The sequence below is a fragment of the Aulonocara sp. 'chitande type north' Nkhata Bay genome, linkage group LG13 (genome assembly GCF_057382095.1).
Source record: "Aulonocara sp. 'chitande type north' Nkhata Bay isolate Kocher_YH1m ecotype deep benthic linkage group LG13, A_spYH_male_GT1.1, whole genome shotgun sequence".
Lineage (NCBI taxonomy): Eukaryota > Metazoa > Chordata > Actinopteri > Cichliformes > Cichlidae > Aulonocara > Aulonocara sp. 'chitande type north' Nkhata Bay.
In genome coordinates, this window is record NC_141356.1 from 19,509,224 (window position 1) to 19,535,834 (window position 26,611).

Here is a 26,611-nt window from a genome sequence, read left to right on the forward strand (position 1 = left end):
AGGTACATTTAAAGTCGACTGATCCAAAGTGCATTTTTTACTCCAGGCTCTATTTGCTAATATGTCTATAAATGTTGGATGTATCGCCATCTAACTGGTTGAACTATAAATCAACTCTAGTGACCCCAGATAAAGGTTGCTTATACACTAACGTCAACTTGAAATCCAGCCGAACATGGTGGGATGCACTTCTCCTCTTGCAAGGATTTAATGGCAGATTCAGGCCTGGTTGCCATAAGCATTTCACTGTCCCTTTGCAGTGAACCCTTCTCTGTTGCATACTTTCTGTCCCCCCCCCCCCCCCCCCACCACCACCACCACCACCACCACCACCACCACCACCACCAGCACCTCCTGCTCTCCACAATAGGGGAGTTAAACTCTAAAAGGCCTCGCTCCAGCGGACACCATTATTCTCCCCTCTCTGTGACCATCACTACCAGTTCCCCTATTTCTCACAGACTGGTCAGTCATTTGGCTCCTTGCCAGTCTCTGTAAAATTCTGGGTATCAGTTTTGACAAATTAACTAGGGATTGGTGATTCCATTACAGTCCCTGGCATCTGAATCCTTGAGCATTAAATGCAGTGTTCCAACATTGTTTGACTTTCATGCTATTAAACTTTAAAGACTGCATCCTGTACAGTGTATATACACTATGTGTGGGGATGATGTGACTTCACTGGCCTGCAGGGATGTTCATGCCTACCATGACATCAACTAGAGCACAAGGAAGGTGCACTGATGGGGCAGTTTGCCTTTCTGATGTATACTGATAATAAAATTGTTGTAACAAGAGACATCTTGTTACAAAAATTCCAACACAACTTTTACATCAACAATTAAGACATAAAGCACTGCAGCAGTTGTGATAAACTTTGTTTAAATTCAAGAGAACCTTGAATTTTGGTGCCTTTTTTCTTCTTCTTTGGAGGTGCTTGACAAAAAGGTAACCAAAGCTTGGGGTTATTTTTTTATTTTATTTCACACGATTCCTCTAGATGGCAGTCAAGGAACACGTTTGGCCCTCCGCTCAGCTCTTCCTGGCCACCGCTTTCCACTCACAGTATGGACTTTTCCTCTGGTCGGCTGTTTGAGAGGGGGTCGTTGGCATCCAGGGTAAACCTTTCCAAAGCTTTGTAAATGGAGGTTAAATTGATAAGGACACCCAGGCATCAGTCAATCCCCGACCTTTTGTTCGGTACATGGGCACAAAAAGGAGGCGTGTCACCGGGCAAGCTTTACTAAAGCTGATGCTTTTATCGTATTTCACATATTAGTCACATATGCTAATCATTTATTGCTCAGTATATATTTGTATAACTATAGCCTCTTTGCGCAGACTCTTGTGAGCTGATGTCTCTGTTTCAAAAGCAGATATAGGTTATATAGGACACGGCATAGTCGGGTCAGCGTTACCATTTTATTCTTTTAGCTTTATTTCGTCAGAAATACCCCAAACACTTTGAGCTCATCAGAGTAGACCCAGCATCTTTAACTTAGATATCAGCTTTTAGATATACAGTGTCCCTTTGACTAAATTGCTTTCTCGTCATTGCTGGTTTTGGAGCACTAAACAAAAACACATGCCAGAATTGTTTTTGTTTTGATTAGCTTTTGAGAGATGTGCGTCAAAAAGACAAACCGTTTAGTTTAGCCTATGATGTAAAGTGCCTTGTGTGGCATTAGGCCGAAATAGAACCTCGTTTACGGTTAAAAGGGACAGATATTTTTTTCATGCATTGCCATCCCAAAACCTTAGTGGTTAAAGAAAAGGTTGGGAGTGTCGGCCTATGAAGTGTCTAAGCACAGCGGAACCGGGTGTCTGTGTCCAGGTTCATTCAGTGCTTTCAGCGGCCGACCAGTGGGCAGGAGCTCCAGCTGACAGACAATAGCCTTCAGCATCAGACCAGGGAACAATCACCAATTCATGGAAGGAAGGGGGTGGGGGGGAGTAAAGAGGGATGTGTCACCGAAATGTACCAAGACCGAGAGTACATACGGGAGGGAGTGTGTTTCACAAGTTTCTTGCGAAAAAATAAATAAAACTAAAAATCCAGTATTATCATTATTATGATTTTAACCAAGCACGAATGAGGGGCATTTTAACCCTTCGGTGTGCTGAAAGACAAAATAAACCAACTCACCCCCTCTTTAATTTGTGGCACATGATGTGTATAATGTCTGTACGTTCACGGCGCATTTCCCATTGCATGCATCAGTGCCGTGTAGTACCGTACCATGCTAAGAAGGCCTGAGAACGGCGGTAGAAAACACAGGTGCTGGGGCTCCATTTAAGCTGCTCAGCCCTCTGTCCACTCGGTGTGCACAAGCCGAGAGATCACAGCCTGCACCCAGCGCCCCCACCCCAACACGCACATACAAACAGCTCCATACGTGCCGGGCGTATGTACACGCGCGAGAGGAGTGGGATGGGGTGGGGGGGCTCATATTCGCTTGAGTAAGCTAGATTTGGGTTGCTGTCATGTTATGCTTGTTTTAAAAAGATGAGGCTTGTGCTATAGAAGCCTACACTAATAAGCATTAGACTGGAGTATTTCTTGACACCCTCTCGCCTCACATGCACACTCACTCCTCCCAACCTGACTGTGAAAGAGAGAGTATGAGCCCATCTGCCCCCCAGTAGCCTTCAAATTTAAAAAAAGAAAAGAAAAGAAAGAAAGGGGTGGGGGACCTTTTATCATTTCTTCTACCTTGTGTGACCTCCAATTTACAATTTAATGCTCAAAAACTTTTTTCCTTTTAATGTTGCTCTCAATTAAAAAGTGTGTGCGTGTAATAAATGACTTGCATGAAGGAAACTGTGTGTGTGTGTGTGTGTGTGTGTGTGTGTGTGTGTGTGTGTGTGTGTGTGTGTGTGTGTGTGTGTGTGTGTGTGTAATGAGGTTTGGGGGGTCGATCAGTTTGCAACAAGCAGCAGGTGCATGGCGCCGGCATTAGTGAAATCAGCACAATTTACGTGCACAGACGCATTTTATCAAAACTACACCATATCAAAATGTCTCGTCAGACCTGCCTGCTTTTAACCACGCAAAATTATAAAACCATCGATCTCATTCACCTATAACCTAATAGCAATACAACTGAATTAGCTGGGGTTTTTTTTTTTTTTAATTACTTCTTATCTATCATAACACATTTGTTAATGCTTACATGTATAGGTATTTCTTGTAATCTGTCTATTAAAATGTTTGGAAGGATAGTTGTGTTGAACTGTGATGGTAAGGTGAAAAAACAACGTGTAATCAATGCAGACTCAAAGCATTTGGCCTCTGCAGAGATGGCTAATTGCAGCTAATATTTCACATAAAGACCCGGAAAAAAAGAGAACAGTAGTTCCCCGTCTAAAACACTGAATGGCAGGTCACGGTCATACAACTATAAATTACCACTCGGTCAAGAGGAATGCTGGGAGCCCTGCTTCTTACCTACTGAAGAAAGGAGGCACAGAAAGTTTAGTCCAAAGGCCCCGTTCATTCCTGCACTGACAGCCGTGCGGCTGAGGCTATAGGAAAACTGGTGCTCTTTGGCTGCTGCATGAATACACACCAATAGAAAAGTTGTGTTCAGTTAACCGGTGAAATCCGAGAAAAAACGGGGCAGGGCAAGTATTTCTCACCGCCAACTCCGGTCTAATAGCCCCCTCCTTCCTCTGGTCCCCTATAGTTGCGTTGACAGTGTCTGCATTAACTTCTTTGTACACGATGTTATAGTTGAGAACGAAGGGAAAGTTCAACTCTGACCTCTAAGCGGATCATCGCGACGCAAACAACCATCAGTTCAAACACGAATCAATTGTATTTTGTTCAGAAGAGAACCCGCTTTGCTTCTCTCCCTGTAAAGGCACTTCAAATCTGGAAGCGATCAAAAAATAATCGTCTTTACGTTGTCGACTTTCATGCCAATCTTTTCTATTTCCTTTTTTTTGACAGACGCAGTATTTTTCCCCACATAAATGCAAATCGACTCCAGGAAGCGAAAAGAAAGGGTGAAAAAACATGTGAATCCCCATTGTTGCCGCACTTGTCTCACATTCTCGTTTACTCTCATGTAAGTATCACACACAGAGATTACTCCTCGTTAAGTTCTTTTGTCTTGTGATCCATATTTGAGTTGACAGATCACGAACAAGAGCTCCCCCACTGTTAATGACCCCAGTGAGCAACAGATAGACTCGCACTTCCAGATCTTTTTCTTTCTTTCTTTTTTTTTCCTGCCGCTCCTCTGGCCTACATATGTTTGCAGCTAGAACAATTCTGTATCTGTTTACATGGCTCTCATTTACATTGTTTAACATGCTCTAATGGAAAACTCACTGAGATTTAATTAATATTGACTTGTTTGTCTGTTGCTCCTATAACACTATACCGTTCAATTATGATGATAGGGCTCTAACACACGATTTGCTGGAGTATTTACTGCAAAGCCTTATAAATATTCTCGTGGTGATTAAAACTGCAAGTATAAGGGCTACGAAGGAGTGTAACCGGCGACTGTAAAGTTTGCATCCTTAGCTCACTTAAAAAAAGAAAAAAAAACTACTTCAAAAAACGCTTGTATTTCTTTTTAAGTAAGTTAAGTTTATGTGCATAAAACAGCGTTTTCCAGGGCCGTGGGTTTAATGAACGTAATTTTGCGCAAATGAAGCCCATTCATCGCTTGTTTTATATTCATGTGTCCCTATCTGTGGCTCCATCTCTCAGATACAGCCCTAATCCTCGTGTCCTCCTTTGCCGATAAAAATGCTCTTCAGTTTACGATTAATTTAATCTCAATCATAGCCGGGACTTGTCGCAGCCAATAAAACTTGTGGAGTGCGTAAATGGAGAGGCGGGGGGTGCGTGATAAGGTCTGGTGGAGCGGCGGTGCCATGTCCCCACGGTGCTCTTGATAGGGCCTATCTGTCTCTTGCAGGCCGGTTTAAGAACCGGAATGGGTTTAAAATATGATACAGATTTACTTCATCTACGATCGACTGCCAGTGAGTGCGGCTGGAGATGCTTTGTTTTAGCCAAGCGGGGAACTGAGCCTTGCGTTTGTCTGCGTCATGTCCTCGGTTACTTCAGGATCACAGACCTATTGAGTCGAATGGCGGAGGCTTTTGACACTACACTTGTTTTAGGTCCTGCTTGGTTTCTGTCTGGTGGGGACTTTTGCAGGTAGATAGCTTTATGTGGTCACTTCATCCAGTGGTCTGATTACATTTACTCAGTGTGTAAAAAACAAAACAAAAAACAACATAACATAGCCCATAACTTTTTTCAAGCCAAATTTCACATTTAGTGGAGAGAATTTCATTAAGTCCAACAAATATCTCAAAAAACTGCTTTTATGATTTTTACAATCCCCTTGTCATTGCTTTTCTAAATAAAGTCATTAGAAAAACACATTGAAGTAGTTCCATTGGGAGCGTTTGTGGTGTCTTGGTCTGTATTCAAAATTTAAATACCTCCTCACATTTTCCGTGGGCACACTCATGATCATTTGTATATAGGCTTTCACTTTTTCTTTTCTTCTTCTTCTTTTTTTCTTTCTTTCTTTCTTTTTTTTTTTTTTTTTTTTTTTTTACAAAAAAAGTAATAAAAAGGAAAGAAATAAAATATCCTGGTAGTGATCTGCGAATCATCTGTAACACCACAGGTAATAACGGGTGCTGGAAAAAGGAAACTTTAGTTCTCTTTTTAAAATCAGACAGAAATCTGTCATGATTATTAAATAAATGGAAGTTTACACTGCTGGAGTCCTCTTCGCAGGTTTTATGCCAGTGTTCAGTTTCTGAAAGTCCTGCGGTTTCTCCGTACCAAACAGTGGCTACTGTCCTACTTTCTGTTACTAAAGACACCACCGCAGCACTCACAGACTCGATTCGTATCACAGAGTTGCGTGTAGCACATTTACATGGGGAGAGCCCGAGCGCTGCTTCTAGGAAACAAATCTCTGAGAAAGTGTTTCCACCAAAACTGCAGTTCGTGCAACAGTGTCCTGTGGCAAATCTACTCTAGTCTGCAGAATAATTGGTTGGGGATTTGGATGCAAAGGGACTGCAGGAGAGAAAGCCTTTTTTTGGAGGGGGAAATGGTTCTCGTCCGAGGAAGAAAAGCTCTTTTCAGGGGCCACAATGGGAGATTGGGACAGGGGAGGAGTCCCATCGTGATTAGCCCATTTAATGGCGCGTTTACTTAATTTCTGTATTCACTAGCAACGGTAAACAAAAGGGGAAATGGCACTCACATTTTTAAGTGCTGCATGACGTTGACATTTGCCAGAATTTGGAGACTGAGGCAGTCATATAGGCGATTTTGCCTGCATCATATACGTTTGAGCCAGGGGTGTAATCATAAAATAAAGCAGACGTCTTCTTTTGGAAAATAAAATTACAAACTTAAAAATGAATTACAGCGTTGTGCCGCTTTTGTCGCTGCACACGACCAAGCTGTCTACGCCAAGACGATACAAATAATGAAATCCTGAGTTAACGCTGTACTTGAAATGAAATCAAACTAATTTTAGGTGAGACCAGCCCCCTGACTGAATAACCTGCTCCGAGGCTGGATAAGCCACGATGAGCATTAATGCTTCCACAATCCAATAATGATCCAATATGAACATGTGTTTAGCCACTTATCACTGTCCTTATCCGTAATCGGATGGAAATACAGACATCAACATGCAACGAGGTATAGCAAAATGAATAATGCGTTTGATCTTTAGAATCGTAACTACAAGACACATAATAACTACGCGATGAAAGGGAAATGACATTGGCAAATGCAAATAAGCGCTCAGAGTGACCCCGGTGGACGGAAGAGTATATATATGTTTTTGGTTTTGTTTCTGTTTCAGTTTTTTTGCCATTAACAACCCACCCATAATCAAAGAAAACCAACAAAAACGCCTACAGCACTTCAGTTTTAAGTTTTGACAAATATTTTATGTAGGAACACCAAGTCAAGAAAAGTGAGGAAGGGATAGAAAAGAGGATGACACGGGGGAGAGCAATAATTATGTACAAGCATATTTCTACACGTATATTACAGACCGGGAGAATGATCGCATTATTTGAGATATACATAATTCAATATAAAATTTCGAAAATAAAATTCTGATACAGTCATAAACGGTTCTGTTCGACATTTTTTGACCATGTACCCCACAGGCAGTGACAGAAGTGTATTAAAAAAAGGTGCTTACGACTTAAAATGATTGTCTGATGAACACAAAGTAAAAACAGGATTGCATCTTGTCTGCATGGCGGCTGCTTCACCGTCATATCATCATCATCACTTGGACTAGAACCGGAGATGGGAAAAGGTGCGACGAAAACACCAAGACGATCTGTTTTATTCCCTCTGATCGATGTTCCTGATGGAAAATCTTGCATTCAGGATTATTTCCCTGATTACAAAATCAAAAATAAAATAAAATAAAATAGAAAAACCCATCATGCAAGTAGTCTAGTAGTATGGTGGTGGTGGTGGTGTGGGGGGATGAAGAGGAGGGGGAGGCGTGGGTCCTTTGAAAGCGCTTTTTAATAAAAATAAAATAAAAAAAAAAAAAACCCGACGTGCTTTTAACTCTTTTTATTTTAATATTTATATCAATCGGTCCTTTTTTCATCCGCGATATTTCATAGTCTTTTTTCTTCCTCTCAGGTCCATTTTCCCTGTAAATATTTCTCTTTTTGTTTGTTTTTGTGTTTTTTTTCTCCGTATCATACATCGCACTCCGAGTCACTGGATGTGACGGACAGGATGGACGTCCCAGTATCAACTCTCTCTGTCATACTGGAAACGCTGGTGGTGGGACTTGCCGCGGTTGAAGGCGACTCTGCCGAGCTGTGAGGGGTTAGACCGGCCTCTGAGAGGGACCTCATACCGGCTGGTCCTATTGCTTGGTGTTGGAGCCTGGAGAAGAAAAGAAACGAGGAGGGGGGGAAAAGAGAAAAAATGAGAGAAATGGCAATTAGACCTGAGAATGTCCCCCTTCCCCTCCTCCTCCTGCAAAATAGGGGTTCAAACTCGCCTTTCTTTCCCCCTGCCGGCCCCAGGCATGCATGCGTGCTTTTATCAAATAGCCAGCTTTCAGGGGACAAAACACATCACTATTTAGACTACCAAATGTTGGATGAAATGTACTAGGGCTGTGTTGTTGTTGTTGTTTTTTAACTTAATTTTTTTTTCTTAGAGATCAACGTCCTAGTCAACACTTTGGAATATAACTGATCCATGTTGCCAGTGCAGGGAAGCTTCAAATCCAACTTGCTGTCTTTGATATAGGCATTTTGAAGACATTTTCCATTTGGAAATCTGTGTTACTGCTCTGAGTTTGTTCAGCGTTTATTGTTATTTCTTCATTCTGCACACGTGTATTCATGCTCATCAACAGGACTTTGCACGCCTAAAACCCCAAAATAATTATATATCATTGTTTGAAATAAAATATGGGTATTCTCACAACGACAAACTGCCGTGAGCCTTTGGCACAGATGTGTTTTAGTCTGATGGTAGGGGACGTGTATGAATGAGTGACGTCGAGATCCAGGTTACTCCAATCATCCTAAATGTTTATCTCCAATCCACTCATGATAATAACGCCATCGCGTGGGGATAATGTCAGCCTGGAAATATATCTATTCATTTAGCAAAAATATTAGAGTACTGTTCATATGGCTTAGTGCTCTCCAAAGTATTTTCTAATCAATTATGGCATTTCAGTGGAATGATACCACACTTAATGTTATGAATACAGCCCATGTCTTCAGATGTTTTTCTCTACGCATGCTCAGATATCAATAATATCGTTATTATCCTTTGAGATAGTCGTTGAGTTCAACAACACTAAGCAACATTTGATGTTAAAACGCTTAATGCTTGCATTAAGAACTTAAATTGGCCAATACACATAAATAAATAAATACATTTACTAAATTTAACAATTTAATATGTGTTTAAATGTAAAGATAAGACGATTTAACTTTAGAATAATTATTATTTTTTAAAAAAAAACTAAACACTGTCCTGTTTTTATTTCAGCTGATTGAAATAATTCACTAGGTTGTTTACAATTTTACAAGCGAAATAGTTGTAAAATTAAACAAATCCTGCAGCGGATGGTTTTTCTAAATATAAATTCAATAATCTTCATATGTTGCAAGAATGCTTCGCCTCTTGTAAAAATATAAACAAGGAGTTTCTGTTTAAAAAGAACTCGGCTCAATTATCTCTTATCAAGATTGACAACAAATGTAGTTTGTGTTTGTATTATTTTATTAGTCAGTTTTTTAAAATTCCAAACTTTAGATTAATTGTATTTTTCATTCTTAAATACAATTTGCATTCAATTTAAAATACATTAAAAATGATCAATCTGCAAAAAATGTTTAAAAGCTAATTTTTAATAATAATAGTGAAGTTTTTATGCTTAGGAGAACTCTGGAGATCTACAAAAGGAATATTTTCGACGTTTATCCGGGTTTGATAACAAAATGTCGCCGCAGCGCAGTCCCTCCACCTGACAGCCAGACTTATCTTTTTCCTAGACAGTCTCCAATCGCAATATAAGGCTTTAAAAAAGCTCGCATTTTCTTTTGAATGTGCATTAAAGACAAACTTGTGTGCATACTCGTGTTTCGACGGCACACAGAAAAGTCACTAACCTGTTTTTGGCAGCCGCAGCTCTGTCTCTTTGCCTCCGGTTTTTAAACCAGTTTCCGACCTGTGTGGGAGTGAGTCCAGTGGCTTGAGCCAATTCCCTTTTCTTGCTGGGATTTGGATATGGGTCCTGAAGGTACCACTCCCTCAACAGGCTCCGTGTCCGCTCTTTGAAACAGTGCGTCTTCTGCTCGCCGTCCCAGATGGTCCGAGGCAGCGGAAACTTCTTCCGTACCCGGTACTTATCGACAGGTCCGAGGGGACGACCGCGGAGCTTCTCGGCCTCCTGGTAGTGAGCTTCCAGCCACATGGCCTGCAGTTTGCCATGAGAGTCCTTGGTGAACTTGTGGTTCTCCAGGATGTGGTAGAGGTCTCTGAAATTCCCCGTGTGGAACGCCACCACGGCCCGAGCGCGCAGGATGGACTCATGCTTGTTGATTGCCTCGCACGCTCCCGGAGCCACAGGCAAGGACCAGAGGAAGCGGCCCAGCCGTTCGATGTCCCCGGTCTCTTCCAGCGTCTCACAGACGCTTGCCACCTGCTCCGGGGAAAAGTTGAGGGTCGGTAGTTGAAACATGGACAAGTCTTCTGGAGACCTGGTGGTGGGAGCGCTGTTCGCCAGGAGCAGAGGGCGATCAGCGAAGTTTGGCAGGAAGAAATGGGAGGGATAAAGCTCTAAAGGGGATCTGAAAACCATGGAAATGACCTGAGAGAGAAAGAAAATTATCGAGAAAAAGGGAAAAACCGAAAAATACGGCAAGTAAAAAAGATTGAATGATTCAATGGCTATCGCCTAATGACACCAGCCTCATAATATCTCCCCCCTAAATCCGCCGTTGAGTGTAGCATTGAAACATTTTGTTTCCCTTTTCTATTGGTCTTCTTGGTGTCGTTGTAGCGTTGTCATGGCAGCCCTGCCAATCACTGTCAAGCGTGCCAATCATTAGCCAGTACGTAGCGCGAGGCTTTCACCACTTGTGCAGCATGCACGGGGGGTTATCAGAGTCTCCGATCTCCACAGCAACCCTCCCACCGCATCGCGCGCATCAGGCACAAGCCAATGCTCGCCTATCTGCTGAATGGAATGAGCAATTAGAGGGTGGAATATTATTGCGATCTTAACGAGGCTCGTTAAAGCTAAAGAAGATATGTAGACTGGAGATGCTTAGCAGAGACGGGAAGGGAGGGAGGGAGGCAGAGGGAGCTTTAAATGGGTGACAAATGGACAACCAATGACTGCAACTCGGGAATACACGTTTTGAATAGAAGCGAGTCAATTTGCACATTGTTTTTGTATAGTTTTTCCTGTAGTAGCTACTTTTTAGAATCTTTTGATCACTCCATTCATTTTTGTGCGACGGAAATGAAAGCGTTAGTCTTCTGGGTTACATTTTCCTTTTCATAGATACAAGTAATCGCTTTACATTATTTTTTCTTTTGAAAAAACAAAAAAATATGGTGTAGTCCCTTAAGCCTTTGAGGGTTTTTGTCTTTTGTTTCTGTTTGTTGTTTGTTTTTTGCCCTGGATCCGTCGATGGTCTAAAAAACTGCATGTTTGTAATTTTATGACATAATCCGCGCATGACTTTACTCGGCCTAGCTGTTCTGTGTGGTCACTTTGTGATGGGTGGGTACTTGTCCGGGGGTATACTGCAGTGATGCCGCTCCCCCTCCTGCTGTCCCCGGCCCTGCCTCTGGGACGCTGGGTGCAGTCCTGGCCCCCTGCCCGTTGCCTTCTCTCCAACCAACAGAATTTATTGTTACAAATTAATATCGACGCGCAGCATTGTGTTGATTGAACAAAGATCACGGCATTGTAGTGGGAAAACTAATTTGCCAGTGGCATCGCCCTTTTAACAGTTTATCGCGTTTTTTATGGCCCGGCCCTCTAATTAAAACTATTAGGCTAGTATTGGAATTACAATCAAATGGCAACATGAAAGCTTCTTGGGGACATAAAAGCTATTTCATTTATTTGATCTAGTGGCAAGGACATGATCAATGTCCACATTCAGTCATAGGACTCGGCTTTTAGTGGTAGTAGTGGTAGCCACGGCGGTGTGATTTTCATGTTTATGGCTAAACCGGCTTCATATTTAGACAGAGCTTATAGGGTGTTAAAATAGTGTGAATTCAGTCTAACACGAACAGTGCTCACATTGTGAAAGAGCCGTATGCAGGGCATAGAATCTGGACTTCGCTTAATCCACCCTCAGCAAAGCTGACATAATGATCCTAAGCCGCCTTTCTACAAAATCATTCAGGAATTCAAAACGTTCCCTTTCCCCACTCCGAGTTACACATTCTCCCGGCTGACCAACGACTTCAAGCTTGGAGGGACAGTGAGTACCTCAGTGTGCATGTATAGTCAGTGCTGCCTGTTTATGTCCACCACAAACCTTACCTGACGCGCTTAAACAACGTGATTGCCGCCGAGCAATTAGCCAACACTGGCGCACTAAAACGCGTTTTAGGTAAAGCAGTGCTTTAACTCGTGCGAACATGTGCGTGCAGGAGTGGGCTGCGGAGTGTCTGTGTCTGGAGGTGTATGTGATGCAGAGTGGGCGTTGTGATGATCTTGCAGCAGGGTCAGGCGTTTGGTTCGTGTGTTACTTCTGGAGTTTGCGCGCGTGTTTGTGCGTGTGGGGGCAGGGTAGAGTATGGGATCAAACCTGCCCACTGCTGTCCTATACGAACCTCAGGAGGACTAATTCCAAGTGGCACTTGAATTGGTCCCGTTGGAAAGCTCTGTGGACTGGAAGTAAAGGCTGGTATTTTCATGCTGGTGTTAAAACTAACCTCCTAGCCTATACCCCCTCCTCTTTCTCTTTCTTTCTCACACACATATACACACATGCACGACCCCAACATGAAGTTGAGAGTGTGGGCTTAGCAGCATTTCTCCAAATATGCAAAGCCTCCTACCTGACCGGGTTCCTGGTGTACCAATTTAGCTGATCACCATTCAACCCAAGGCTGCAGGTATTATGTAGCATTATGTTTTGGAGGAGCCTTGTTTGGGAGTAGCCCTCGCAGGCAATTCGGAAATCACTCTTAGAAAAGACTAGAGGTGAAATGTAAAACCTGAATGGGGATTGAAGGAGAAAAGCCACTGGTAATTCACATTCTTTTACATGGCTTTTGTTTACGTTAAGCATGTAATTAACACCTCCCAAACAAGTTTATTCACCTGCCGTAATTGTATGTTTATCCGAGAGCTTGCTGAATGTTCCTAGCAGCGGGGGACGAGAGCTCTGAATGCACATTGAGCATTTAGCGTCTTCTCCGTTTACTTACAGCCTAAACCTCCAAACAAGACAACACAAACAGCATTTTGCATGCTAAAAACTGGAAATATGCTGGTCAAGCAGGAACAGGCGTCCGTGTCTGTTAAGCAGCCGGATCTCGCTTCCCATTCCTTTTGGCAGAGCGTTAAATGGAATGTCAAACTTTGTGTAGAAAAGTTTTGTATAAATAAAACAAGTTACTACTGTGTTTTTTTAAAAGTTCTTAATATAATAAGGTAATACTGTTCATTGACCACGATATGTTAGTCTTATCGGAACATATTGCGTCTAAAAGTGCTCGTTAATCTCCATTAAGTAGTTATTTTTCTTTTTCTGTCTGTTCCAATAAGGGGAGCAAATAAACAAAGCTGATGTTACGTCACGTTTGGGAGTGAGAGAGGGAGAAGGGGACCGGATGAGAGAAAGAAAGAAAAGGTGTTGACTGTAAAAGGTAAGAGGGAAAGAGAAGGCACGAAAGAAAGGGTCTTGTTTTATTTTTTGCTCCCTCGTTGACCCCGGTTTGGCAGAAGCTTCCCAGAAAAGGCAGCACACCCCTCCTGGCAAACACAGGAGAGGCACATGTGCCTACTGCTCCATCCTGGATTCATCTCAACATTACACAGACACATTGGAGAAATGACTGGTACGTACAAAAAAAAAAAAGGTTTTCTCCTTTGCTTTTCTCTTAGAACAAGGCAGTCTAGTTTCTGCTGAATTTATTTTCGCACGCGTCAGAGGATGCATTTATTATTATCCTGCCAACAGAGAAATGCAATTTTATTTTAATCACGTGGAAACTCAACGCTTGTGTTTTTCTCTCAGAATATTAGGAATTACCTTTCCCCCCCACCTTGCTCGTTCTTGTCTCCTGCAGGGCTGTAAGCTGGCTCCAGTCAACGAGCGGTCACCATTTAAGCTTGGAAGCTGTCGTTGGAGATGGCACCGCTTCACGGTTATTTCACTGGTCAGTTTGTCCAAAAGTAGGATGGAAATCGAGCTGCAACGTCTGTAAGTTCCGTCTGCGACGTTGTCGAGTCATTATTTTTGCGGACAATTCATTTATTTAAACAAAAATATGGAATTAAGCATAAAAAAAAAACCTTAACAGACCTTGATATGAGGCTAATCTATCCTTTAGATCAGAAAAGTTACATTTGGTGTTATCTGACTTTTCTCTCACCGAGAATCGGGGAGATCTGTCTTTGCAGAGCAGATGTGTGATGCTGTCGGGACGGGCGCACAATCGCCTCCATCCCTTTGCTGGCTAGTCCAGGGTACGGAGTCGCTGCTTTCTCCCCACACTGTAAAAAGTATCAGTCTAAAGGTGTCATTTAATGTAGCACTAAGTTTTAAAAATACGGGGTTATTTTGGGGAAAATGAATGGCTCTATCATACATTTGGGAGAAGGATGTAGAAGGAGACATCTCAATCTGATATAACTTTGTCTGCCTCTGTTTAAAGTTTCTCGTAAAATTTTTAAGTTAGTACAAGAAATGCAGAACTCCGCTTTCTTTAGAAATATTATACCGCTTTCTTTAAAAAAAATGCTATGCATAAAATTTGTGCCACTGGAATATATCTTCTTTTTTTTTTACCGCATATGAGGAAATTTTTACGAAATGAAAACAAATTGGATATTTTTTGCAGTGCAAAAATACGATTTAAGCATATAGTCAGCAGCTTTAACAACTGCATTCTATTTTTTAAAAGCATTAAAAATATATATTAGACCTGCATATGTGACGCTGTTACGATTTGGTTCATTCCATAGTGAACTCAAGCGCCAAAACAATTAAGTCGGTTGCAATATCTTAAAACAGCCACTCAATAACAACTTGTGATCACGTAAGCAATAGGCAAAACCTCTGTTTACGTTTGCAGATACATGCACGACGCACAATAGTGTCTAAATTTAAACTTAAAGAAACAGAAAAACGCCATGATTGAATTTAAAACATTTTTTCACCGCAAATGTGACTGATCTGTAAACGTGGCTCCAACTTTAATAGTAAAGCTTTTACAAAAGTTTTAACATCTCTCTCTCTCTCTCTCTCTCCCTCCTTTCTTTTATTGTTTTTATTGTGTGGTCTCATTAGGGGGACTTCCTGGCAGGGCTGGGAGCTTGTATCGGAGCTGTCCAATCAGTGTATTTACACGGGTTGTTAGCGACAGTTAATGAGGGCTCCTCCCCGGGCCGGTAGAGAAAGGCGCCTCAACATTAAGATTTACCTTGTGTCAACTCGTTACTTCTAATGAACCTCCATGCAAAAGCCTCCTCGTTCTCAATGGAGCCGTGCGCCCGGATCTTGTGTGTGAGACCCTGGAAGAGTGGAGCTGCAAGCCGGCCTCCCTCTCCCCCACCTCCTTTTCTTCCGCTCACTCGGGGAGTGTTGCTTTTTCTCTGCAGGCCCGGTTCTATGATGCATGCATGCAGTGTGTATTTGCGTGTGTACATGTTTGTGTGTGGGTACGTCTCCTCTTCATGGAATATGGCGTTAGGAATCCAAATGTTTTCATTATATATTTAAATTTGTGCAAAAGGGCTTTTCTCCATGTAGATTAATACATATTGGACTACAACGTAAAATTATACGTAGGCTATATATTTACTTAAAATGTGTTTAATCGATAAAGAAAAAAAAACAGTCATTAGAAGTGTGTTCTGAGACAAGACATAGGCGTAAGAGGGTGTTTGTGTTTGCGTGCACGTATTACAAACCATATGTCTTCTATTGTTTGGTGAATGAGGCTTGACATGTCAGCTTATTGCCCCTGCAGAAGTAAGTTCATTTATAATCACCCTCCATCCCCACGAGAGCACCGAGGACAGATCGGGCTCTGGCCCCTCTGTCCACCCCTCGTCTGGCCCCTAGTGAGGCTTGTTGAGCCGCATCAGCAACACATCACTGCCCCTCAATTCAGGTACAAACTAGAGGAGTTTGGCAGCTCCCTGAAGTGGACTCCCCTCTTGCTCTTCTAGACCACAGAGACACCACTTAAAAATCAATTAGACTCGTCTAGTCTCTCCCTCATCGCCAGTCATTATTTAAAAAAGAGAGAGAGAAAGAAGGAAAAAAACAGGTGGGAACACCAAATTTTAGGAAGGACTAAAACCAAAATCCAACTTTTGATTCTTCGTTTGCGAAGGAAAATTTGCATTTGTACCCTCTAGCTTTGAGAAGTGGTTATCTGACAGACTGTAAGATAAAATAAACAGAAAAGTAAAGTCAAATATGTTTGCACACGATAATGTACACTTTGTTTTGCCAAATCTACATCCACCAGCAGCCAGCAGGTGATAAAGTGGCCCAAACTATATTCTCACGGTTGTTGGCACTTTATCACCTGCTGGTAAAAGTGACAGAAAACAGTTTGATTTCCATATCTGTTATAAAGGGAAAAGAAGGTTTTTAAGTAATGTCATTACTTACACAATCCCTTTCTTCATACCGTCAACAACGTATTTAATGCGCATTTTCTCATGGCGCCCTTTCCAGCAGCGGTTTAACCGCTCAGGCGCCTGGTCCTCCGTGTTACAGATGTGCAGCAATATGACACAGCGCTGGAGGAGGCCTCGTGTTCACTCTTCCAGGTGGATAGGCTGATTTGGAGACAGAGAAACAGAGAAATAAATATAATGGCTGCATATCGAATGCATTGCCCCAAGCGCTACATATGATGCTCACCTTGCCTTATACGTTTTCCTATTTAATTTTTTAAACAGCTGAACAATTTTTAAAGCAAAGCAACCCCCTACTCTCACAGCACTCTTATCTCCCAGCACCTAACCCCTGAAGAATCTTCATTAATCTGCATGTGTAGATCTCAAATTGTCCTGTATAGAACTAACAGTATAACCAGATTGGTACTTAAAAAAAAATATGTACAGAATTACATAAAAAAAAATCTGACTGTTTTGGATTTGCCTGTCTAGGCTGATTAAGCGCTCAGTCTCTGAGATGCAGATAGGAGTTGCGGAGATGGCCCTTTAGCCCGGTGTCACAGGAGCTGACAAGCTGTAATTACTGTGGCTGACAGGTCGCTCTCAAAGCTTACTAATGTGAGAGATGTGGATACCACAGACAGCATGCACACAGTCGAGGCTACTCAACACTTTGGCCACGTAGTGCCTTTTTAACCCCTGTTTAGATGCTGCTGGGCTGGCCACATGCTCCGCAGATGACCTTTTCCATTTTAACATTTCAGTAATGAAATAGCCACTTATTTGCGAGCTAGTGATATGGCAGTAGAGATGTGAATGAGAAAAAAATACACATAAGACGGGTGAAAAGTTCTTTAACTTTCATGCAGTTATTTTGTTTTCAGTTAAGTTACATTGATTTGACAACTATAGCTATGTAACACTCCTAAAGAAGAATATGTTACACCCAAATACATGATCATTTGAAGATATTATGTAATGATGCGGCTTTCACCTCCAGCCCCCAGTTAATTTTTCATTGACGTAATACAGGTAAACTCAGTACATCCATAACAGAAAGTTTAAATACTCACATACTGAACACGTGGTACTGTTGCTTTAATACTTTCATTTTGTGCTGTTTTTTTTAAATTAATCCTTCATTTTAGTGGGAAATCATGCATGTTTTATGTTTTTATGTTTTACTTCCACAGCAGTTATACAGCAATAAAATCCCAGTACATCAGCGAAAGGTGTAATCTAAATAACTGCAGTATTACTTTTGATAGTGAAAAAATTGTGCTAAAACTTCTTTTCCACTTTTACAGAATAAAACTGTAACCACAAGATTTTTTTACTCAGTGAAGTACATTTACATTGTGGCTGCTTGGGAGCCTGGTTAGGGTTCTTTATCTTTTTTATAAGACAAGCTTTATAAATACAGACAGGTGACATATTAAAGGAAAAACATGAACTTTTGACCCTTCCGTGAGGGGACTGGCAGCTCTGGTATGCTGTGGGGTGCGCTTTACTGGCACAATCTGGTTCCACTTGTCCCTTTAGAGGGAACATTTGCAGTATATTAATACAGAGTGGTTTTGAGTGAACACTTTTAGCTTTACGACACAGTTCTGTCTTGATGAAAGTGGACCATTCCAGGATGATGTTGCCCCCATCCAAAGTTCATGAGGGCTCCCTGGATGGCTTGCAGAGTATGAAAATCATACGAATCATATGCAGTTGCTTTCACAGACATCAACTGACAAAACATCAAATGAGCAAAGAACTTTTGGAAGAACTGTGCCCCGTCCTTCCAGTGACTTTAGACTTTAGATGTCAAGAACCTGAAATTGTTCTGGCAGCACATCGTGGTTTAACAATCTAAATTTTGTATTTAAGTTCAACCTGTCATCTACCTACATTGCATTCCACAATATAAGATGCTGGATTTTGCCATAAGTTTAACCAGTATGCAATGCTCTAGTACATGCAGTTGCTGCCTCTCTCACAATAGAATAGCCCTTCATCATCAACAAAACCTACAGAGCCTAATTTCCTCAGTGGATAAAACTCTAATTGATGCTTCAGTTTGTAATAGAGTAATGTAAGAAATCTATAGATCCAGACTGAGTAATCCACCCTCCCCTTTCGCGTGACTATGTGAAGGTCACAGTCACAGTTTAACCCATATTTCCGTGTCACATGCTGATTGTTTGGATGATTGTGTGATAGCGAAGCATGCACCTAGCATCTTTCTCGCTCACATTTTAATTTATAAATTGTTAAACTAAATTTTCCATTTTCCATGAATTCTTTTGCAGTTTAGGAGAACGATCATCTTCGTGTCAAGCTCACCTGTAGAACAATGAACACATATCCTGTTTCCCTTGGACTGTCATAGGTTTTTGTGTTTGTGTGGAGGGTTTTTTTTTTTTTTTTTTTTGAATGTTTATTGTGACTGAGCTTGCACTTGGTTCGGTTTCTGAGTTTTTTTGTTGTTGTTGTTTTTTTTAATATCTAGATACATTTCCTGTTTATTCTTAATCTCTTGCTAGGATCAAATAACATGTTAATATCCTTTGCCTTTTTCCGTTGTTTCAAATTGGCTTCCTTAGCTTGCGGCATAATTTGGTTTACTCGCTCTCCCCCTCTCTCTCCCCTGTCCTCTCCTCTCCTTGACTGCAGCTTTTGACATTACTCCTCTCGATTGCCCGTTTACCCCCAAGTCAAGTTTGAGGTAGGCATGAAGTGTAAAAGAGGTGGGCCATGTCATATCCGCTCAGTGTGCATGGGATTGTCTGCTTCCACGGCTGTAATTATTGTTGGGGAGAACAATTCATGCACAGAGTGCCCGGGCAAGCAGGAAGGTAGCATATCAGAGAAAGAACAGTATCAAAGTTGGATCATGAAGGTTTTCTCGGCAGAAGTAGAAATATGGGTTGGTTTTATGTGAGGCACAATCGCATTTAGAAGTTTACCTATTTTGCTTGTATTTTTGGATAGATTTGGCTTGCATTAAAATCATTTAGCCTACTATAGCGTTTACTTTGCTTTAAGGGATTTTGTGAAAATAATCTAAGGGTACTCTCCCACTTGGACTCCACTTCAAGGATATTAATATTAATATGAAATAACTACTTTAACAACACAGCTGCTTTGACAGCCCCAGGTGCATATTAAAGTTTATTTGAATGAATTAAACGAATAAAAAGTCTCAGAGAAACAGACTTGCCTTATATAAGTTCATGATGAGGCTACTAGACGACTCTTAAATATAATTATTTCACTTGGAGAACATAAATATTTAATCCGAAGTAACTTATATTTATGCAAAGTCTAGTAAGTACAGTCTGCAATATTTATTTATTGTTTGGCCACTCAGCCTTTGAAGAAGTTTAATGGAATACCCAGTGGACAAAACTGAAGCTACATGGTGTTTTAAGTTACCTGCATTCATCCGAGTGTGCAGGGGGAAAGAAGAAGAAAAGAAGTTGCTGAACTATTTACCTAATTGTTCCCGAAACTTAGCTACATCAATCTATTGCTAGGCAACAGATTAGGCGTAGGTGTCGTGACTTTTGTTTTTACACAGTCTTAGGTGTGTGTTTATCGAATACGTCACCGTAGCAGCCAATCAGAAACGGGGAACGGAACTAACCGTCCTATAACTAGATATTAGTTTACAAGATAATAACGGAGGGATGCTGCGACCGATGAGCCGGTTACTCACGGGTGAACAGAGCCAGTCCAATCTGATTTGTGTAGGCTACCCATCTCCATTTGACTCCCAGGATCAATAGCTGATGTCTGAGAGAAAGGGGAGGGAGGGGGGAGAAAGGAAAGGAAAGGAAAGGAAAGGAAAGGAAAGGAAAGGAAAGGAAAGGAAAGGAAAAGAAAAGAAAGGTGCAACAGGTTAAATAGAAAATGACCATTATTAGACACACAACTTCTATCATACCGTTAATATATAATCTCATCAATATTTTATTTTCTCAATTTTTCTTTTTTTCTTTTTAGCCTGTCATTAAAATTAGTTTAACTTATTAATGCTCAAATACATTATTATTATTATTATTATTATTATTATTATTATTATTATTATTATTATTATTATTATTATTATTACAATCGAATTATTTCCTATCTGAGTGTGTGGGGGGTAAATTTTGCCTCCACACAAGGCTGATTGGCTTTTGCAGTATCAGTAGTTTGTATCAGGTTAGTGGGCTGTGCACTCACCCAGTCCTTACTACTGAAACCATAATATTTTCATGCACTGGGCTCAAACACACGCTGCTGAAATCAGTGGAGCCTGCATATGACCTGCAATCTTTTCTGTGCAGCTTACTTGCGCATATACAAAAACCCTGAAGTGATACCCAGGCCACAAAGCGACAGTCACCGCAAGTATTGCAACAGCACATACATACTAACATAAACCGAACAAAACAAACTTGACCTATATCCGCCTTCCTATATGGCGCATTGAGATATTTCAGCGTTTTTGTTGTTGTTCGTTCATTATTCAGGTTTAGATTATTATGGATGGCAGATGTCAGAGCGTGATGGAGATGTTTATGTTTGACTGATTTAAGAAGCCATTATCCCGCCCGCTTATCAAACATTCATGTGTGGCAGCTGTAGTTGTGGATCTGCCCTCCGTCGTGTCTCCTGTGGCCGCTTCATTTCTCTTCTTAAGCAACCACGACCTTTCCACTCAGTTAACCTATTATCTTTAACATTTAGAGGCAGCTTTACTCCATCAGAAGAAGAAATAATCTAAAAGCATTAGACACAGACTATATATCAGAGAAAAAGAAATATATGTGAAAAAATATACATCTAACAGAAAAGAACGTAACCCTTTATGGCACAGCCATGTAGAAGAAAACACTATAGATTGAAATTGCGAGCTCGACACAGTAGCGTATCAGCTGGCCTTTCAGCAGATAGGATAAAGCTGTCTAATGTCCAATAGACTGTAAGTGTCGCAAAACACCCGGAATAGCACAGTAAGTAAAAATGCGCAACAGAACGTCTTAATATTATATAGTCCAAATTAGATGAATATTAAATTTACAATTGCTTAAAGTTATTGATACTTTACCCATAATTAGTCTTTACAGCTAATGACAGATTTGTAAACATCCTAATGAAACAGTCTGACAGTATGCAGAGCAATTAATTCTGACGGGAGTCATCAAAGGCGTCACTATTTTATTGCTTTAATGCGACTTTTAGTTGTTAAGCAAAATAAGATCCAAACGAGCTTTTTTCTTTGCAGAAAATTCACTCAGATAAGTTCACACTGGAGCACTAGTACAGCACGCTCATAACGAGCCTTAACTTAGATTGATTGGATTGGGAAATAGTGACGCTTTTCTTTTTGATAAATTTCTTGTTATGCAGCAATAATATCGAGATTATAATGAGGTTTGAGGCAGGCTATTTGCGTTATCATACAATTTAAAATTAGACGTTAAGAAAAGAAAAGAAAAGAAAAGAAAAGAAAAGAAAAGAAAAGAAAAGAAAAGAAAAGAAAAGAAAAGAAAAGAAAAGAAAAGAAGAAAGGTTTTTCCAAATTTCAGAACGGGTTGTTCTTGTTTTGTTTGTTTTTTACTCAATGTTGATTTTACCCATTAAATCCACCATCAAATGAGATAAAAAGAGATTTAACTTTAAGTTTAATATTAGCCAAAAGTGAGAAAAAAATATTTTTAAGAAATCCTTTTGCTTCAGCCTAATATTTTCTCTCCCTGTCGGCTGAGGCTGCACAGACCATCCAGCGTCCGCACTTTGTAATTGCCCTGTGAACACGGTAGTTTTCATTCTTTTGACCCTTCCATGAACAGCACGCCGCCGCCCTCGCTTGCTCCCCTCCACCCCATCCAAACAGACCCACACAATGCTGCGTGTGCGTGAGCGCTCTGCGGTATGTGGGCTAAATGTCGTGCAGAGGTAATGGGAAGTAGTCGGATGGTAGGGTCGCGAGTTCACGGCGGGGTTAAAGAGACCCGTCCGTGGCTCCTGTTTGCTTTTTTTCCACAACTCCGCTTCCTTCCTACAGGAGGATGTGTCCAGTGTGCCACCGTCCTCACCTCGCAACAACCCCGTCACTGCACAGACCGTGTTTGTTTTTCTGCGTTTATTAAATCTTCCCCCGGCAGGAAAACGACCAGTATCACCACGTCACTGGGTGCTGGTGAGTTTAGCACTTTGCATCCCTCCTCTGCTCCCTGAGAACGCTTTTGTGTTTGGACTTGTGAAGTCTCGCGTCTATTTATATCCTCACATGCAGGCTGTCTGTTCAACACTTTTCCCCCTTCAGTTTATCATATTTCTTCAAGATTTTTTCAAGGTTTTTTTTGTTCCAGAATCACAGCTGACACATTTTAAAATAAAATCCAAAAAACAAAAAAATAACTTTTATTGTACACCAAGAATCAGATTAATAATAACAAACAATAAAGGACAACTTCAGCTGTTTCACCCAATAAAGAGGTTCCCATGCACTCTTTGTACTTTATTTAAAAACATTTGATCATTAATAAATTTTGTCATCAAAAAAAGACAGCGACCTCCCTCATAATGAACAAAACAGTCACCTACGCCCCTTATCAAGGTTTTTTCTTTTTGATGAATCCGGAGCATAAACCATATTTAAGCAGCACGACAATGATGTAAGTTGTTAAAAGAGAAAAAAAGAGCAGAGATTATTATTATCTCATTAAGGATAACTGCCTGCAGGTCCGCTGGGTTATCCGCCATTTTAATTGCCGCTGCATCATTATTCAGGCCTTTATCCATTTTATAGGGTTTTCCTCTAATGAAATGAGGATGTGTGCATTATGGAAATTGCATCTCTATATGATGTAGATTATTCTCTTGAGAAACCACGTAAAATATTAATCATTGAAGCCGTATATGATAACATTTCCTCCTCTATTGTATTTGCCATTCTAGCTCTCTATTCTTGTGTGTCTTCTGTCTCTGCAGGTGGCAGGTAGGTGCTATTTCAGTTTACTTTACAGCTTCTTTTTCTAGTTTGTGAAGTTTAACAAGGGGATCTGAATTGAAAATAGTTTTTTATACAAGACAAGGAAAATATTTAGTGTCCATATTGAAAAAGTTTTTTCTTTTGCAGTTAGTTTTCTATTACAGCTTTGTTAATAAAACAACAATAACAACGTGTTTTAAAACCAGTTTGGTGTCACATTTGCTTTAAATAATTGATTTATACATGGTTTGGAAAACTAGCAGGGTACAAAAAAGACATGTACACATGGAAAATACTATCACATGATCAACAATATTTTTACTATGTAAAGAAATGGAAACTAACCTTGTCCCTTTATAATAGAATACATTAGTTGAATGTAGAGTAAATCAAATTTACTGTAACACATTAAAAGACATTAATACAACATTTATAATTACTCTTTACAAACCAAAATAAAGGTAGTTTTATCCTTCTGTTCATATACTAAGAATTTTCAGCTGCACATATTGCTAAATAAAACCCATGTAGTCAATAATTTCACATAGAGGATAACCCGTGAGATTAAATATGTAAAAACATACATTAACAAAGAGAACAGTTACATATAGATGAATCTAAAAAGCAAAATAAATAAACAAATGCATAAAACTGCTCATATACCCTTTTTTAGGGGAAGAAAAGATGGTGGGATAAAAAGATGGACAACAAAGGGGTTAATAGAGAAATGGGAAAAAAGAGAAAATACTTAAGAAATAGAGAGACTGTAAGAAGAGAAAGAGCTGAGACGTCATATATCCTCAAAGCAGGGGATTGAGATTCATCTGACAGAAACAAGACAAAAACAGAAGGAGAGACCAACAGAGGTACAGTGGGGTTTTGCATTGGCATGGAGAGGGTCTGTTTTGTTGTTACCTTCCCTCTGTTTTTCTCTTTCTCTGTGTCTCTCATCCTCTCTCTTTCGCTTTGTGTTCATATAGAGACATCTATACTGGAGACAGGAGAGTGAGAGAGAGAGAGAGAATTTGGTCGTCTGCCTATCTCCTCCTCACCATGGCGCCCCTGAGACCAAGCAAGCAAGGAGAGTACACATACACACACACTTTTACCCGCCGCTGAGGAGAACAGCTTGGCTCTGTGTTACACTGAAAACCCCACTTTCCCTCAGTCAGACAGACAGGTAGACAGCTGGGTGTTACACTAAATCCTCTCCCCCATGTGTTCCTCCTAACACTGGCTCTGCTCTTTCTGTCACTTCTCTGTGTCTGCTCCTTTCTTTATCTCATAGCTCGTGCTTTAAAGCAGAAGAAAAGAGTCAGCCCTGGAATAAAATAAAACTATGATATGATTGTAAAATGTAGAGTAGTTTATGAATAGTTTAGAGGAGATGTCAGGTTTTAAAATTAAAGGATTAGTCAATGGAAACAGCCATTTATGATGCACTGAAAATAAAACATAGTGTCTCCCACAGAAGTGTTATCTGTCCCTTCTCTTGTCTCTCTCTCTCTACCCTGACCCCAAGTTCGCTTCTTCTAAGCACCACTTCACCCTAAGCCTACATTTTGTGTGTGTGTGTGTGTGTGTGTGTGTGCTGAGAGCTTTTTGATTTCCTGTGTATGTGTGTGACAGAGAAAGGGAGATGAGAGAGGATGATGGTCAGGCTTGGCCTACTGACTCATCCACAGAGAGAACTGTGTTAATACAGGAATGAAGCCATCACACACTTGCACACACACCCCCACACACACATAGACAGCCTCTTCCCATCAGTCTTTTGTTGCACTTGCCAGTGATGATGATCTCACCACATAGCAGGACTGAGCCTCAATAGTCATCCAGTTTGTCAGTATGGCAGACAGACAGGCAGCCAGTCAATATGGCCATCAGTCATGCAGCCAGGCAGTCAGTCAGTAAGCAACAGCTAATTATCAAAATTGTAAGTTATTCAGGCACTTAGGTGGGGAGTTAGATATCAGATAATGTAGATAATGTAATCTCAGCCAGCTGACTGTATTTGAGTGTCATTACGTCAGCCTTAAAATTTGCTTTCTCTTTAGAAGAAAACTGACATCATACACAACAGAAAGACAGAAGAAAGAGGCACAAACTCATCTCTGTCATCAAACTCTGTCTTTGAATTTCCTGCTGAAGACTCAGATTGAAATCCTAATAAGCATGCCAGGTCAACAAAAAAGTCCTGAAAACTGGGAGAACTGGAGCATTCAAGTTCAGGCAAGATCTTTAAAGAATCTATCCCCACTTTCATTTCCATCGGGATCAACTGTAGGAGACCGTTTATAACGTCTCCCCTCCAAACAGACTTTGAGGCTGCAGATGATTTGATTGTTCTAACAAAGAAGAAGAAAACAGAACTTGTAAAATTAACAATGGCACTGTATCTCTGAAAATCCCCACATGGTAATAGACCCAAAACGGTTTTTTTGGTGTAGGTCTTACTGTATTTGCACTCTTTAGCTCTCATGTCATGCGATAGTAGTGTGTTAACTGTTCCTACAAAACATGCAGATGCAGCATTTAGTTGCACTGCATACAACTAACATGCATTTCCAACCGACTGATGTTCATTCACCAAACAAACAGTTTATAATTTGCTTCGTTGCAAATTGCAAACGCTTAATTTTCTATGTAAAATGTATTAAAATGTATTGCATTGCATTTCGTATTTGGCTGTTTTATGGGTTATGTAACTTGCCTGACATGTCCCATATGAATAAACATCATTTGTATTCTTTGCTTTCATTGTATTCAAATCTGAGCTTTGTCATGTTTCTTTAGTTAAAAATAAAAATATATTATAAAATTGTATCTACTCGTTTTGTTAGTAGTTATGCCCCCCTGACACCTCTCAGGCACCATAAAGTATTCTCAGTATGTCAGCCATCGGCTAAAACCAGCATTTGTTATTTTCCACCAGGGAAATTCAGTTCCTGAAAAACATAAAAGTTCCTTCCCTTTTTTTTTAATCCAAAGCTTTAAAATGGTGTGTATTAAAGAAAAGAAACAGTCTCCATTGTTGGCATCTGTAAAAAGACACTCTGAACACACCATAGAAATCTGTAAAAGAGAATAATGTGGTCTAATCGATTGTTTACCTGATAAAAGCCTTGTTGTTACTTATCTAACAGTACCTGGCTGATTGAGTTTCACTTCCCTCAGGCTTTCCCATAACTCTAGTCTGAGAAAAAGAAAGTGCAGACTAAAATATAAAAAGGCT

The 26,611-nt window shown here is 40.6% G+C and overlaps 1 protein-coding gene and 1 long non-coding RNA gene across 2 annotated transcripts; one reads left to right on the top strand and one right to left on the bottom strand.

Annotated features, from left to right (window-relative positions):
- Positions 1-5,558: 5,558 nt before the first annotated feature.
- On the bottom strand, positions 5,559-11,187 carry six3a (SIX homeobox 3a). The gene is made up of 2 exons (XM_086259045.1): positions 9,676-11,187; positions 5,559-7,924 (listed from the first exon to the last, which is right to left on the bottom strand). Exons 1-2 carry the CDS (start codon positions 10,365-10,367, stop codon positions 7,732-7,734), a joined length of 885 nt encoding a protein of 294 aa, XP_086115171.1. The 5' UTR covers positions 10,368-11,187; the 3' UTR covers positions 5,559-7,731.
- LOC147315978 (uncharacterized) lies at positions 10,880-26,202 on the top strand. Its single transcript, XR_015124421.1, has 2 exons — positions 10,880-13,600; positions 13,832-26,202. It is a non-coding gene; the product is annotated as an uncharacterized LOC147315978 (long non-coding RNA).
- Positions 26,203-26,611: the final 409 nt, after the last annotated feature.